Consider the following 14,921-nt stretch of genomic DNA (forward strand, 5'->3'; position numbering starts at 1 on the left):
CTAGTGTCAGTTTAACTCATCAATATTTTAAAGTTGATTTTAATGTTGATTTCTTTATTTTGATGAAATGTTCACTGGATTTAATCAAATTAAAGAAAATGACCAAAAATCAGGGTTCCTGCGGGGTTTTAAAAAGTCTTAAAAGTGTTGAATTTATAAACCTGCATTTATTACCTTGAAAAAGTCTTTAAAGGTCTTAAATTTGATCTGGTCGGTCTTCAGTTCTGTTTCCATAAACCTGTTGGCTTCGTTGTGTTTAAATGTGTCTGTTACTTGTCCAAACTGCAAACAAAGGAACATTAATCGACTCAGTTCCACCTGTTTCAACCTCACAATTTAGATTGAAATTAGAAACGATTATCGCTAACCAATGAGAAATGAATCTGAACGGTGGGAATCAAGGCGTTGGAGTAAATAAACACATTTTCTTAAATTCTAGGAGTCATGAATTTTTGCCAGTACAACTGTGAAATAGGCTGTTAAATGGGCAGTAAATTCTGTTCTAAGCCGTCTTAAAAAGGCCTTAACTTTAACTCGTAGAAACCTGTAGGAACCCTGAAAAATAAGCTTTAAATCCATGGGCGTTGACTCTCAGCTGATGTGTTTATGTCTGTTCTATCGTTTTCCTCTCAGTGTGTTTTTGTCTTTTTGGGTTTTTTTGGTTTTATGTTGTTTTCATCGTGTTTGACATCATCTGTTTTTCTGTGTTTTATGACTATTTTAAAACCACAAACAGCTGTCTCGTTTCTTCTACTTTCACTTTCAGTCTTTACACTGGACATTTATCCTGATAATGATCGACTGAAATGAACATTTTCATCATGAATATATTCATACAGTATTCCTGTTTTTGTTTTTGAGTATTTTACAGTGTTGCATTAGAACTTTCCCTGAAGAGCAGGATGTTTCTCCAATTTCTCCACTTCATCCAGACCTTCAGGACATGAAGCTCATGTAGTTCATGACTGTATTTTCCAGCCGTTCTTTACTATCTTGCTTCTTTAATGTTATGTATTTTTCCTCATTGGAGTCACAGGAACAGCTTTTATAGGTGTTATTTATCCTGGCACTGGAATCCCTTCAATTTCCATGAAAAATATCAAGTCGTGAGTGTTTCGACGACGGGCCAGAGCAAACAGGCCTTTCCCCGCCGACCCCAAACCATAGTAGTTTTTATGTCCTTTGACTAAACAGTAGAATAATCTGTTGGCTTTAACAAACATAGAGTCGGTGGATGGATATTAATAGACATGGTTCAGTCTGAGGTGAAGCTTTGATCTGCTAAGCGTGGACTCCTCAGACCCCAACCGGACCCATAAATCCACAGGGAAATACCGTCGGCGTCGTCTGAAGGAGCCGAAGTGTGTGGTTGGTTAAAGAGCGGTAATCATGTTTATACTTAGTCTTTGCACATGACGTCCCTTCACCGTCCTCTCTCCTCCTGTTGACCCTCACATCTAGAAGACCTCACTCTTTCCATTCTCTGGATTCGGTTTGTTCACTTTAATGTCGTCTGTTTCTGAAGCTGAAGGTCACAAAACCTCCCTCAGCTGTTTTCTCCTCTGGGTTGATGATGGCGACAGGACAGAAAAGTTGAGGGTGGGGTCAATCAGAGACGGCGGGAGTTGATGAAAACAAACATACAGGTCCTACGTGCAGTTATCATTTTTGGAATATGTATTCAATTTTTACAGACACAAATTTATGAATATAATGTGAACTGTCATTCAGAGCCAGTTTTGTAATATAGACAGCTGACTAAATGTTAATAAGACATTCAGTGTTCTCATTGGTCCACGTCTGTCCATGGCTCATGGCTCTGCTGTTTGCTCTGACTACCCATGAGGCTCAGCTACTTCCAGGGGCTATGGTGGCTTGTCAAGAACAAAAAGGTGCGATGTCAACGTTTTACGTGTCATTCTGCATTGGTGAAGGCGTGCTGTTTGACGGCTTCTTGTAATCAAACATACCCTGTGTGCCCTAAACCACAACATGCTAGCAGTAAGAAGACGACACATTGGGTATGAGGCACAACATTATGAGTTAAAAACAAGTACAACATTAAATAAATAAATATGTAGCTACGGTGGCTCTTCAAGCACTAAAAGGTGCATGGTTCCTTGGTTTGTTTGGGCGCGAGGACAGTTCTATTCACACCAGACGTGAACCAGCCCAGAGTCCGTTTGGAAATGGACTGAGACCACCTCTTCTAAGTGGTCTCAGTCCCCTTGTTTGGTTCGAATCAGAGTTGGCATGTTTGTATTCACACCTAAAAAAAAGTCTGGACTTTCCAGGGAAACAAACTCTGGTCCATTTTAAACAGACCAAACGAAGTAGGTCTGAATACAGCCTAAGTTTTATAAAGTGAATTGTTCTTTAGCAGAAACAGCAGGAACATCCATCATGAAGCTGCCAGTCAGACTTCTCTGAGACATAAACCTGGTCCTGGTGGTCTTTACTGGTCCAGGATCTGGATCTGGACGCTCTGTCTCTGAATGATCCACTTGTTCTTACAGCAGAGCAGATGATTTTCCAACAGAACCGTGAACAGTAAATGTCATTAGTGTCGTGGTTTCCTTTTACCTGCGGCTCCTGGTTGGACTGAACTCATCAATATGTAGAAAGAATCAGGTCTGAACTGGTTCTGGTTCTGGATCTGGATCTGGTTCTGGTTCTGACTAACTAGCAATGAACAAAAATAAAGAAAGAACTGCAGGAATAATCAGTTCTATTTTCCACAACTATTATCAGTGTATGGCTTTTAACATGACAAAGAAAGACATTTGACCACCAGTCTGGATAAATGTTCAATCATTGTGTTTCCAGTTTAAAGGCTGATTTTTGGCTTTAAATTATTCATAAATAATTAACTTACTGTGTTTCTTTGAGTGCAGTCAACTCTCTTATTCATCAACATGAAACTAATGAAAAATATAGTTCTTTGTGGTTCATTCCCACCATTTCATATTAAATACATTAAAGTTTGTACAATAAAACTTTTGTCAACATAGACATGTTATAATTTGTTAGAAAGATCAGATTCTCCACAACTGAGTCTAAGTTTATTTACAGTATTCCTGAACAACAAAGCATAATTAGTGACAGAATCACCGGGATACTGATGTAGTCAAGCTCAAAAATGGGTAAAAAAAAAAAAAAACAGTTAAATTTAACCTGATGTAGTTCAGGTTTTTCATCCACAAAGTAAAACAGTAAATGTTGTGAAACTAGAGGTTGTTACCTTTTGAATGAGGTGTCATTGATTCATTCTTCAGTTCTAAGCTTTGGAACTTGGTAAATAGGAGTAAATTAACACTAATGATGTGGAAGCGACAGGTTAAAGTGTGGATCCTTCACACTCTTGTGAAGGTCAGATGTTTGTCATGAGACTGTACAGGAGGACCTTCAGTAAAACACTGAAGCCTGAGCTGTTTTATCTGATTATGTGAATAAAATAAGCCTGTAGACGGAAGGATGACCATGCATGGACCTGTATGCTGGTCTACATCATGTCAGGTCCACATGTGGGCCGTCGGGTCCAGGATCCGCAGTAGTTCGGCCTCTTTGTGGACGTAAACACGCCGATCGTCTGTTTCTCTGGTTAATCGCCTCCAGATGCTGCGGCTGCAAACCAGATGGACTTGGTGAGAAGCGATAGTTCACGGGTGACATCACTTCATAGCACATGGTAGAAGCACTCGGAGAAAGAGGAGATCTGGAATGAACGGATCTGAATGTAGAGTTCACAGAGGACTGGACCGGACACTGAAGACAGAACAGAACAGAACACTCTGGAGAAGGCCTGAAAACTCCACTGACGGTTATGAAGACGTTAACTGAGTCAGAGCAGGTTCAACTCATGACATCAGACAAACGAAGACCAGGTTCACTCTGCAGACGTAGACTCAACCAGATGAAAACCACATAGGGGATGTAAGCAGAAGATGAAACAAGATGAAAAAGATGAAATGAGATACAAGATGAAGACCACTTAAGAGACGTAGCAGAAGAAGATGAAACGAGATGAAACAAGATGAAACAAAATACAGGATGAAAACCACTTAAGAAACGTTAGCAGAAGATAAAACAAGATGCAAAAGATGAAACAACACAGTGACATAAAAGACAGAAGAAGACACAATATTAGATACAAAAAAGATACAAGAAAAATGCAACATTAAAAAGATGAAAACAAGATACAAGATGAAAACCACTTAAGAGACATAAACAGAAGATGCAAGATTAAAAAGATGAAACAACAAAGACGAAGCAACATGAAAACGACATAAGACACAAGAAGATGCAACATTAGACACAAAAAAGTTGCAACAACATTAAAGTTAAAACAACATGAAAGAAACAGATGAAATGAGATGAAAGACAAAACATTAAACAGAAGAAAACATTAAAAAGATGAAACAAGACAAATCCAACCAAAAATGCAGAAACAAGCAGGTGTCACTTGACAACAGTGTAAATGAAGAAACAAAATGTTTCCAGACAATGATGCACTAAGTCTCATGAAATTAACATGAAACCAAACTAATTAAAATGAATCCAATTTTATTCCCGATGAAAATGACATTATAGCTGCTCATCTTTATGGTCACAACATTTATTAAATCTAGAAGCAGAATTTTTCAGCTTTTAAAATAACTGAATATTTGCTCATCATCAAAATAAACAGGAGGAAACGTCAGCAAAATGTTAGAATTTTTTTTTTTTTCTCATTTTCTGACAATATGAACAAAGTAAACCCTGGAGACCGGTTTGTGATTCTGTGATAATCCTGGGAAATCATTGTGATACAGTATTTGAATTAGAGTTTTGATGAACCAGACTGAAGTCTAGTCAGAAATTTCAGAGTAAAGTGAGTAAGTCCTGGTCCTGGTCATGGTTCTGGTCCTGGTCCTGGTTGTGGTCTGTTTCCTGGATCCTGCTGGTTCGGTGTTGGACTTGTTGTTTTTCAGTGTTAGCCTGTGTCACTAGTCTCTTTTCCATCCTACATTTGCGCAAAACTTTACTGATGTTTCCTAAATGTGTTCCAAATACAAGTGTGTAATGTTGGTTTTTCCATTCAATCCCATGTGCTGATTAGTTTCTTTCTTCTGGTAGATGTCAGTAGAAGTCCTTCTATAAACACGAACATAAATATGTGTTGTTTTGAATCTAGAATGCTGGTTCCTCCTCTATCTACTCCTAAATTCTAAACTGATGTGGTTTCCTGGTGTGTCCACACATAGACACACATGTTTGGGTTCAACTTTCCATTACAGTTTTGCGTGATATACCAATTTCACTATGACTGACAAACCACGTCTAACAAGAACAAAAACTTTTCATTGAAAAATGAGAGTTTTGACAAAATTGTTATTTTTCCATTAGACAAATTTTCATGCACATGTCATATTCAAGTAGTTTGGGGGTCAATGGAAAAGCGACAACTGCTCCACATCAGTCGCTCTTGTCGGAGGCTGTTCATTTTCAGGCTCCTTTGGCCGACCTCAGAACTATTCACAGAGTTATAAAAGACCCTCAGTAGCTGTTGACGTCTGTAATATCCTTCTGTACAGAGTGGAGGTCTACAGCTCTGGCGTTGACCCTGTGAAAACCTCCGCTGCATAGTTGTGAACAGAGCCGTGGAAATGACTGCTGCTGTTTAATGAGAGTCGGGGACGGGGGATTGGAAAAGCTCTAGGCTGGTTCTGCACACGCACGCACACACATATACACACACACTCATTTATGAAGCCAGGATCGTTGATTCGCTGCTGCGTTAATGTTTTCAGGAACATCACCGCTGTCAAACTGGAAAAAGAAACGCCGTCACTATCTTCATCCTGGTCTGGTTTATTTCACCCACAGAGGCCGAGCATTGTGTTGAAGTTGAGTTTGTGTCATTAACAGGAGAAACGTTAAACTGGTCCGGGCGCTCATCCACGGCGCCCGCCCTCGCCATCAGCACTAAAGCCTCCATCTGAGAGGTCTATGAACCGCCTCAACATTTACATTTACGGCCGATAATGACAGAAAAGGAACAACATTACTCACACGGAGTTCCCCAACTGCACTGGAAAGTATTTACTCATGTACTTGTACTGCGAGTATTTCCATCCTGACTCTTCTACTGCTCCTCAGCTAACAGACAAATATACTTAGACATACATGTACAACTGAACATTTACTGATGTTTAAAGTAACAATATTTATCAAAGAAAACTGAAACTGATTTAAGGTGCATTATTTAAAAAACTGAGAGTCTGATTATGAATAAAGTTTTATAAAATATTCGTCCTTGTCCTTGTCCTTCTGTCCACAGGGCTCTGTGGACTCTGGGATTGGTCAAGTCCAGGAGTTGCAGTTGGTGAACCACGCCCCCTCGCCCACGGGGGACGACCTTGTCTGTGCACATGAGGTCATGGTCCGACGTCAGCCGAAGGGTGAAAGGTGACACTCCACCGGGCGTCTCCCTGTTACATAATCAGACATCTTTATGTAAGGCATAATTGGAGTCACATGTCTGTGTTTTCTTTGCAGCAGGAAGTCCAGATTGGAGCCCAGAGCAGAGCCCGCGCCCCCTGCCACCACCGCCGCCCCCCCGGGCCACCCGCCACTCCACATTCAGCTCCAGAAGTTCACCGTGTCAGCTGACAAGGTGACCCACCAGGATGTACACACCTGCAGTTCCCTTTCACCAGAAAACACTTTCCAGAACTGTTTGTGTTCACATGAAAACATAAAAATGCTTTGGTTTTGAATCGTAAGGTCAGTTATTAAAACCACAGACATTATGTCACATTTTAAATGACTCATTTACTGTGAGTGTCTTAATGGGTTCTCATTTGTACAAACTGTTCACAGTTATTATGGATTGAATGTCAGGACAGAATAACTCAAGAACATCAGTCACATTTTTAATGTTGTAGTTAATGAATAAAACTTAATAAGAAATAATTACTGAAATGAAAATAAAAAGGTAAATTGAACAAAAAAATAAAATACAATAAAAATGTAAATGTTTTTCTGTCTTAGCCTTTAACTGGATGGATAATGAATGAATACATGGTACTTTACCGTCTTTACACAGTATTTTTACTGTCTTGACACCAGTGTATATGCCACTTTACCATCTTTACCTGAATTAAATGCTACTTTACAGTCAGTTCAAACATGATAAAGGGATTTGTCTGTGAGTTTTCACTGTCGTCCATATTTTCATGACATAAGTTTATGGTTTTGTGGATCAGGACTCCGCTCCCCCTGTTGTTTTTGTCTGTGAACTCCAGGTGTCTTGTTCCTCTGTCTGTTGTCCTCCTGTACATTCTTTGGTCCTCTGTATATTTCTTGATCCCGTTGTGTTTCTGGGCTCAGACATTGTCCTGGCTGAAGGACAACGTGTCTATGGCCACTCAGGTGTGCTCGGTGGCGGGCTGCGAAGGCCTGGAGGCGGCCCACAGGTGTCAGCGGGCTCTAGAACAGGAGATCCTCACTAACAGGGCCCGGATCGAGGTGGTCAAAAGGGTGAGCGTCGGCGGCGTTGTGTCACACTCATACTTTCTGCTGAAACACACATTCCTTCCACCGTTGACAGGCCTGGTTTATTTATTCATCCAATAATGAGCAGGCGTTTCTGTAGATAGCTGAAGCTTCTGATTAGATTTGGTAACATGAGTCCCAGAGTGTGTTATCACATGTTCTCGTCACTTCAACACACATCTGTCAGGAGGGGCGGGGCCTGGTCCGAGCGCAGCACCCCGGCAGCGCCAAGATCCAGGAGTTCCTGGGCCAGCTGGAAGTCCTGTGGGAGGAACTGCGGAGGAGGCACCAGAGGAAACCAAGTGTTTCTGCAGGCCTCCAAGGAGCTGGGCTTCAGGGTAAGGCTCATAAAACATCCCACAACAAGCGCCGCTCTTAGTCACACTGAGGCCGCTTACTTAGCGCTGAAATATGGCCAGCATTCACAGTTATGACACATCACTCCAGATCTGTTCTCCCATTGTAAGAAGATCCATGAGGGCCAAGGGGCGAAGCTGTGCACGCAAAGAAAAGCTCATTCACCTCCTTAATGTGTAGCATCTGTAGGTAAACGCAAAGATTTAGGAAACATTCATGCAGGGGATGTAAATATCACCACCATGTAATACAAATACTGGATAAAAATAGCTGCAAATCCAACAAATTCACAATTAAAGTGGAGAGTTTTATGACATGATGCAGATCAGAGTGCACTAAGCTACCTTTATTGTCTTTTTTCAGTAAATCATCTCTAGTTATTTTGGCATTCGATCAGTGAGCAGCAGAAAACTACATATGAGCTGAAAATACATGTGATATGAGGAAAATCTGATGTGTACGACGTTAACGTTTGCCTCATGTGGAGCCTCAGCCCTTCAGCTTTAATAGATGCACAAGTAACACAGGACCAAACTATTAAATGCATGTTTTATACATGCATGAAATATTATCTTTGAACATCAAAAACCTCTTAAACAAAACGTTCCCTTTTTGAGAAATTAAATTCTGCAACTTGTAGAGCTTCACAATTCATCAAAATGTAATCACAAAAACGTCTGGATTTAGGAGGATTTCAGGTGATCTAACACAGAAACGGGAAAAAATATATATAAACCAGGCCTGTGATGTACTGAGTAAAACATGAAACATTCAAGTATTTGTAAAGTCTTTGTATTTTTATGGAAGTTTAATTTAAAAAATAAATGATATTTGTGTTTTCCATGAGAACAAACAGTCAGACTGAGATGACGGAACTGTCCACAGTAAGAGGACGTTTCAATAACGATCAGTATCAGATAGTAATAATAACATCTCAGACATAATCAAGCAGGTTTAGGTGTTAAGTAGGGATGGGGACTGAGAACCAGTTCTTTTTGAGAACTGGATCCCAGTAGCTCAGTTCCTTGGAATCATTTGCCTGCCTGCTTAACGATTCTGCTTATCAATTCCGCCTTCGTTGCATTCTTTTGGTCAGAACGTAGCTGACATGGTGTTGACGAAGAAATGGTCTAAAAGATGACACCAGGGATACTTGTAACACTGTCAAAGCCTCCATTTCTTCAAAAGGGTGGAATCCCTCCAATTGCTCAAACATTTGTCCACAGCATGTGATTCATTTACAGGAATTTCACTTATTTGATTTGCTACTTAGCGGCGCTTGAATCTAGCAGCAGAGTGAACACCAGGCCGTCATCTGGACCCAGTTCCGGTTCTGGTGCGTTCAACAAACGTCGTACCCCCTCAATACAAGTTTTCTGAAGGTAGGGGGAAGGAAATGAGGTGCACAACAACGGGAGACGGGCCGAGTCGAACTGGTTCCACGTTGTGGAAATGCAGCAATAGAGGAATTAGTAAAGAGTCTGTAGTTTCACTTTCACTGTATGACCCCCCCTCTCCAAACCAGGCCCCGGCGTCATCTGCTATTATTATTTGTGCATATTGTATATGTTATATTTTCTGTGCAGATGGAAATATAAAGACAGTTAATGCAAACACCTGTTTGTACTCTTTATTCCCTCACCCAATGAGAATCGATAAGGAATTGGATCGATAAGCAAAATTGATAATGGAATCGGAATCGTTAAATTCTTATCGATTCCCATCCCTAGTTAGCTTACCAGCCGACAGGCCGTAAGCTATTGTCGTAATGCAGCGTCTGTAGTCGTCGTCGTCTGTCGTCCGTTACAAAAATTCAATCGTCTTCTTCTCCAAAACTACACTTCCAATTGACTTCAAACTTGGTATGCAGCTTCTTTATGATGATGTCAACAAAGTTAGTGAAATTATTTGGATCCGGATCTGATTCTGGATTTGGTGTGACTTTGAAAAATTTCCTCATTATAAGAGATAGGAAGTGGATGGATACAATAACTCAGTAAATACAGGGTGTCCCATAAGTCTCCATACATAGGAGACAAAATACATATGGTTCTAACATGTATTTCTTCATATTTCTTCTTTATAGTTCTCAGCAGACACGCATTGAAATGTGTTCCCGACAAAATGGCAGTCCTATAGAGCATATTATATAAATAAAAATGGTTTATGTCAAGAAACGTTTGTTTTTCCTATGTATGGAGACTTATGGGACACCCTGTATAAATGATATCCAGTGTAAATTTCTACAGTCCAGCCCTGATGGGAAGATGACCAAAACATAATGGCCACATGCTGATCAGGATCTTCTTCTGGATCCGGGAACTTACGGAAAATTTAACATGGGCTCTTATGGGGAAAAAATTTCAATCGTCTTTTTTCTCCCAAACTCCAGTTCTGATTGACTTCAAACTGGTATACAGCTTCTTTATGATGATGTCAACACAAGGTATTGCAATTATTTCGATCCAGATCTGATTCTGGATTTGGTGCAAATTTTGAAAAATTTTCCCATTATAACAGATAGGAAGTGGATTGATACAATAAATCAGTATCAATGATATCAAGTTGGAATTTGAATTTTTTACAGATCTGATTGGAATATGACCAAAACATGGGCTATCTCTGTTATATTAATAAATACACAGAACTGGGTGATATAAATGGCATCTGGATACATTTCCCAAAGCTTTTAATTTGGCCGGTAAGCTACAGGGCCATTGGTTCTATTTTTTTTAAGGGTAGGTTTATTTTATAGTTTATTATTAAGAATTTGTATTTGGGTTTGTATTTTGTTGCCGCTGGTTTTAGTCTTAGTTTTGTGTCTTTTCCACTGATGATATCGGCTAAAATCACCTCCACATGGTTCAGCTTTGGTTTCAGTTCACTTCACTGCAGGTACAGTCATCCTTCAGCTGGTTGCCATAGCAATGTACACGTATTCTGATGTCATCCTCATGCGGTCATTGCATGAACAGTGGAGGAAACTTAGAACAAGTTCTAATGCCTGAAATACAACATTATTTAATTAAGGCAAGAACATTGACTCATATCCGTGGTGGATTATGAAGGTGGAGATGATTATAGATCAACCAGTCAGTGGTCTGCATGTTTTGACATCATGCTGGTTGAAGCTCTGACCCCTGTTGTGTGGTTGGTGTCCAGGTGGTGAAGGTGCTGCAGGCCCTGGGCAGTCTGGAGGCGTGGCTAGAGTCGGTGGAGCTCTCCATGAAAGAGTCCTCATTGGCTGGAGACCCTGAAACCATGAGCGTGGCTGAGAAGGAGAGCCGTCTGCTGGAGAGGGAGGTGGCGGCCCGCAGCCCGGAGCTTGATGCCCTGAGGAGGGAGGTGGAGCGGCTGCACTGTCACAGCCATGCCCACACCCTTGGCCTCCCAGGACGCATGGACCAGGTGGAAAAAAAGTAGGTCTGAGGACGGACGTGGGCTCTGTCCTCATGGAAGATGGGTGTTATGATCTGAACAATCACACTCTACGCTGGTGGCAGGACATAAAGGAAAACCACGTCAGTGTTTCCAGAAGGTCACAGGTTATGTTCTCTGCTCCAACATGGAAGAGTTTATTCATAAAATCCTCATTTCTTACTTAAGACAAACAACTTCACCCCATAAACCACTATGAATACATGTCCATAGATGTCATAAACCTGGCAGAAGCAGCTCCATGTGCTCATTCATTACAAACCCATTCACTCTGGATTCATGAAGCGTTTAGTGAAGTCGACCCCACAGTCCTGACATGGACTTCACCCACGGCCTGTCACTTGGCATCAGGATCACCAGCATTTACAGGGGGGTGTCTCCGTCTTCAGTTGGACTTAAAAGAAACACTGAAAGTCTATGGAATCAACATTTATGCATGTAAAATCATCAGAAATGAACAAAATAAGTAACAGACCTTAAAAGTGAACCCAAAAAGTAACAAAAAACAAGAAAACAAACCAAAAGGGACCAAATAGGATGTGGTAAAACCTGGTCTTGTTGTGAACTGGTCCTGCTTGAACCTGGTCCTGGATGTATTTTTGTCCATAAACGGAGTTGTGACCCTTTACAGAGCATCAGGCTGACCAAGGAAAATAAAGCCAAGTGGAGGTCTGGGGGTTTGTATGTATTTCCAGGGGTGGGGTGCTGGATCGGAAGGGTGGGGGGGTGGGTGGGGGCAGGTAGTTCATCAGCAGCTGATACACAGTTAGGGCGTGAGCGTCCTATTTAATGCTGTATACAGTAACTTAAGGCTCTTTATTCTGGGAAAAAAGGGTGCTTTTAAAGGTCTCACCTGTTATCCATACAACATATATAACCGGTGCCGGCACAGCCCACGGACCCTGAAGATCCACGGTATGTGTATTTAGACACATGATATATTATGTACACAGACGTCCGCTGTAGCGATTAGAAAATGCAACTCGACTGTGGACAGCTGGAGGTCTGTGATGTGGTTCTGCTGAAGGACGCCGGCTTTGGACCGGGTTAAGGAGGAGATGGAAGATAGAGACGTGTGGAGACCGTCATGAATTCATACTAGTATCTACATTTATCATATATAAATGTTCAGGTCTTACATTTATCTACATTTATCATATGTAAATTTTCAGGTCTTCACAGGTTAAAGGCTGGTTTTGGTCCAGAGAGAACGTTTAAGAAACTTTCTTTTTGTTTCTTTTTATTGTTTTAAAAATATTCCTAAAAGATGCAACGAGATGAAAATGATGCAAAAGATTAAATGATGCAAAGAAACTGAACTGCTGACAAAGAAGTTGGAAACCATACATTAGTCTCTGATGATGTGGTTTTATACTCTTCAGTTTGGTGACGTCACCAACACTTGAACAGAAATGGTAGAATATCCAAGCCTGTTTAATGTTCCTCATGGTCTGTGGTTGTTCTCCAGGTACCGGCAGGTCCAGAGCGCCCTGACCCAGCAGAGCTCTGAGCTGCAGGACACCCGGATGCTGACGGAGTTCCTGGAGCGGGTGGAGCTGGAGGAGATCCAAGACCTGGGAGGGAGTCAGTACAGCCTAGGCCAGGTGAGGAGAACATCCATGGACCTCCAGCTTTAACCTCCTCAGGCCCCGTGTCAGTGGAAGAGGATGTTTTATGCATATCCTCAGTCCCCTTAACCCTTCGGTGTCCCACCCATGGAGGTCCTTCCAACCACCAAGAGCACATAATCTGCACAGCGCTGCAGTAAAAGCAACTTTATTTTTAATTCAAGTTTTTATTTGATTTTGTAGTGGAGAATTTACATGTTTTACATTCACATGCACATATTACATTTTACAATGTTGTTTCTCTGTATTTCTTTTCTTTTCAGTAAAGAACAAAACAATCTATCTGTTTTTTTTTCCTGTGTATATCTCCAATGCCTTCATTTCTCGGTTTCTTATCCTTTTTTTTTAATAATTGCAACTTTTTGTATATATTTTTAAAAAAATATTTCATCAACTTGATCTGTGAACCAAAACACCAAATACTCAATTATTGTCCCTTTTTTTAACCCTTTAAATACCATTTTGTGATGAAAAAACACAAAAAACTTTTTTTCAGTATTCCACATATAAATTGGATTACAGTTTTTTTTCCTTCTATCATATGTCAGTGATTAACACAAACATTGGTTCATATACATTATTATTTTTTCTTCTTGGTCAAATATTAAATATGGCAGTGTGTATTTTGTACTCACTTGGTAGAAGGGTGTTAGTGTAGGAATATAACACTTTTTTATTATGGGATGGTTTTAGTGGATGGATCAGAATTTTAAAAATAAAAAAATGAACAACTTTTGCTGATACTGGAAGGTTAACTTAAACCTGAGGTCCTCATAAGTTAACACACTTCTTTTCTAGTCAAATGCCTTTAAGATTTAATTTCAGGCTATCTTCAGATATGCATAGTGTGTTTTCAGTGTCTGGATTCTCTGCTTTGGGTGGAAGTTGATTTTTGCTGCTCATCATTATCGTATCAGCTGATCTCTGCTGCAGAGGAACTAAAGCTGTCGGACATGATCAGTATGTCATAGAATTTCAGAATAAACCTGACATTGACTGTCTTTGTGTGGACGTTTCAGCCGCTCCACACTGACATTTCCTCTGCTCCAACGTTACTGGAGCTCCAGGACAGCGGGGCCGGCGACCCCCTGATGGAGGGCATGGGAGACCCTGTGGAAGAGCTGCGAGAGGCCGTGGAGATGCTGAATGACACGGCGAGGGAACGAGGCCGATCACAGAGTCACGACCAGGCCGTCAGGGAGCTGCTCAGTAAGGTACGAAGACCAGATCTGCGAAGGTTTAGTTCAAATCAGAGATGCACCTGATGTGAAGGTCTGCTCCAGCTCTGATGTTCACAATAATATGGTTTTTATCTGCTCCTGTTAAAGCTATCGTTCTGTACAAACTGTACTCACGTTCTGTTCTCACTCACTCACTTCCTTAACAGTTTCAAATTAAAAGCACTGTGTTGTTTGACTGGATAGAAACCATCCAATTTAACAGTGCTTTTATTGTGTAAATGTCACTTTGTGTGACGTTTGACCGAGAAATTAACACACGCCGGCAGTGACCGATAAAGCAAAAACACCTCAGATGAGGATCTACGATGATGAAGAGTCAGAAATAGCGATGTTATGTTGCAGAGTTTGTTAAATTCACATGAACACTGCGTTCAGTTTATTATCTTTGAACAAGAACAACTTCAGTCGTACAAACCAATAGGATTAGAGCTGTAGCTGCCGATTGATCTGTCATTTATGACTGATACGTGTTTGGTCTTAAAAATATCAGATTATGGAGTAAAACTGTTTCTTGAAGCCTGAGACAACATCTGTGTTGTTTGGTTCAAAACCTAAAGATATTGACTTAAAAAAGAAAGTATTCACGTGATTATTTATTAAAATAGTACCTGATTGATTTAACCCATAAAGACCCAGTGCTACTTTTGTAACTGCTTCCAAATTAATTTTTCTCTATATTTAACATTTCTTAAGCGATTTATCTCTATTTATTCTAATCTTA

The 14,921-nt window shown here is 40.6% G+C and overlaps 2 protein-coding genes across 4 annotated transcripts in view; both read left to right on the forward strand.

The window, feature by feature from the left end:
- LOC115433833 (spectrin beta chain, non-erythrocytic 5-like) overlaps positions 1 to 11,263 on the forward strand; it is a 33,638-nt gene extending 22,375 nt beyond the window's left edge. For 2 of the 3 annotated variants that reach the window (XM_030155375.1, XM_030155376.1), the window contains exons 12-16: positions 6,320 to 6,447; positions 6,538 to 6,655; positions 7,372 to 7,521; positions 7,724 to 7,874; positions 11,056 to 11,263. In XM_030155375.1, coding sequence (XP_030011235.1) covers positions 6,320 to 6,447; positions 6,538 to 6,655; positions 7,372 to 7,521; positions 7,724 to 7,874; positions 11,056 to 11,150 — 642 coding nt within the window. In that variant the 3' untranslated portion in view covers positions 11,151 to 11,263. The remainder of the gene's footprint in view (positions 1 to 6,319; positions 6,448 to 6,537; positions 6,656 to 7,371; positions 7,522 to 7,723; positions 7,875 to 11,055) is intronic. The other variant, XM_030155377.1, reaches the window with a different exon arrangement.
- On the forward strand, positions 11,155 to 14,224 carry LOC115433903 (spectrin beta chain, non-erythrocytic 5-like). The gene is made up of 3 exons (XM_030155460.1): positions 11,155 to 11,312; positions 12,800 to 12,935; positions 13,979 to 14,224. Exons 1-3 carry the CDS (start codon positions 11,155 to 11,157, stop codon positions 14,222 to 14,224), a joined length of 540 nt encoding a protein of 179 aa, XP_030011320.1.
- The last annotated feature ends 697 nt before the right edge of the window (positions 14,225 to 14,921 follow it).

This window comes from Sphaeramia orbicularis, chromosome 15 (assembly GCF_902148855.1).
Source record: "Sphaeramia orbicularis chromosome 15, fSphaOr1.1, whole genome shotgun sequence".
Taxonomy (NCBI): Eukaryota; Metazoa; Chordata; class Actinopteri; order Kurtiformes; family Apogonidae; genus Sphaeramia; species Sphaeramia orbicularis.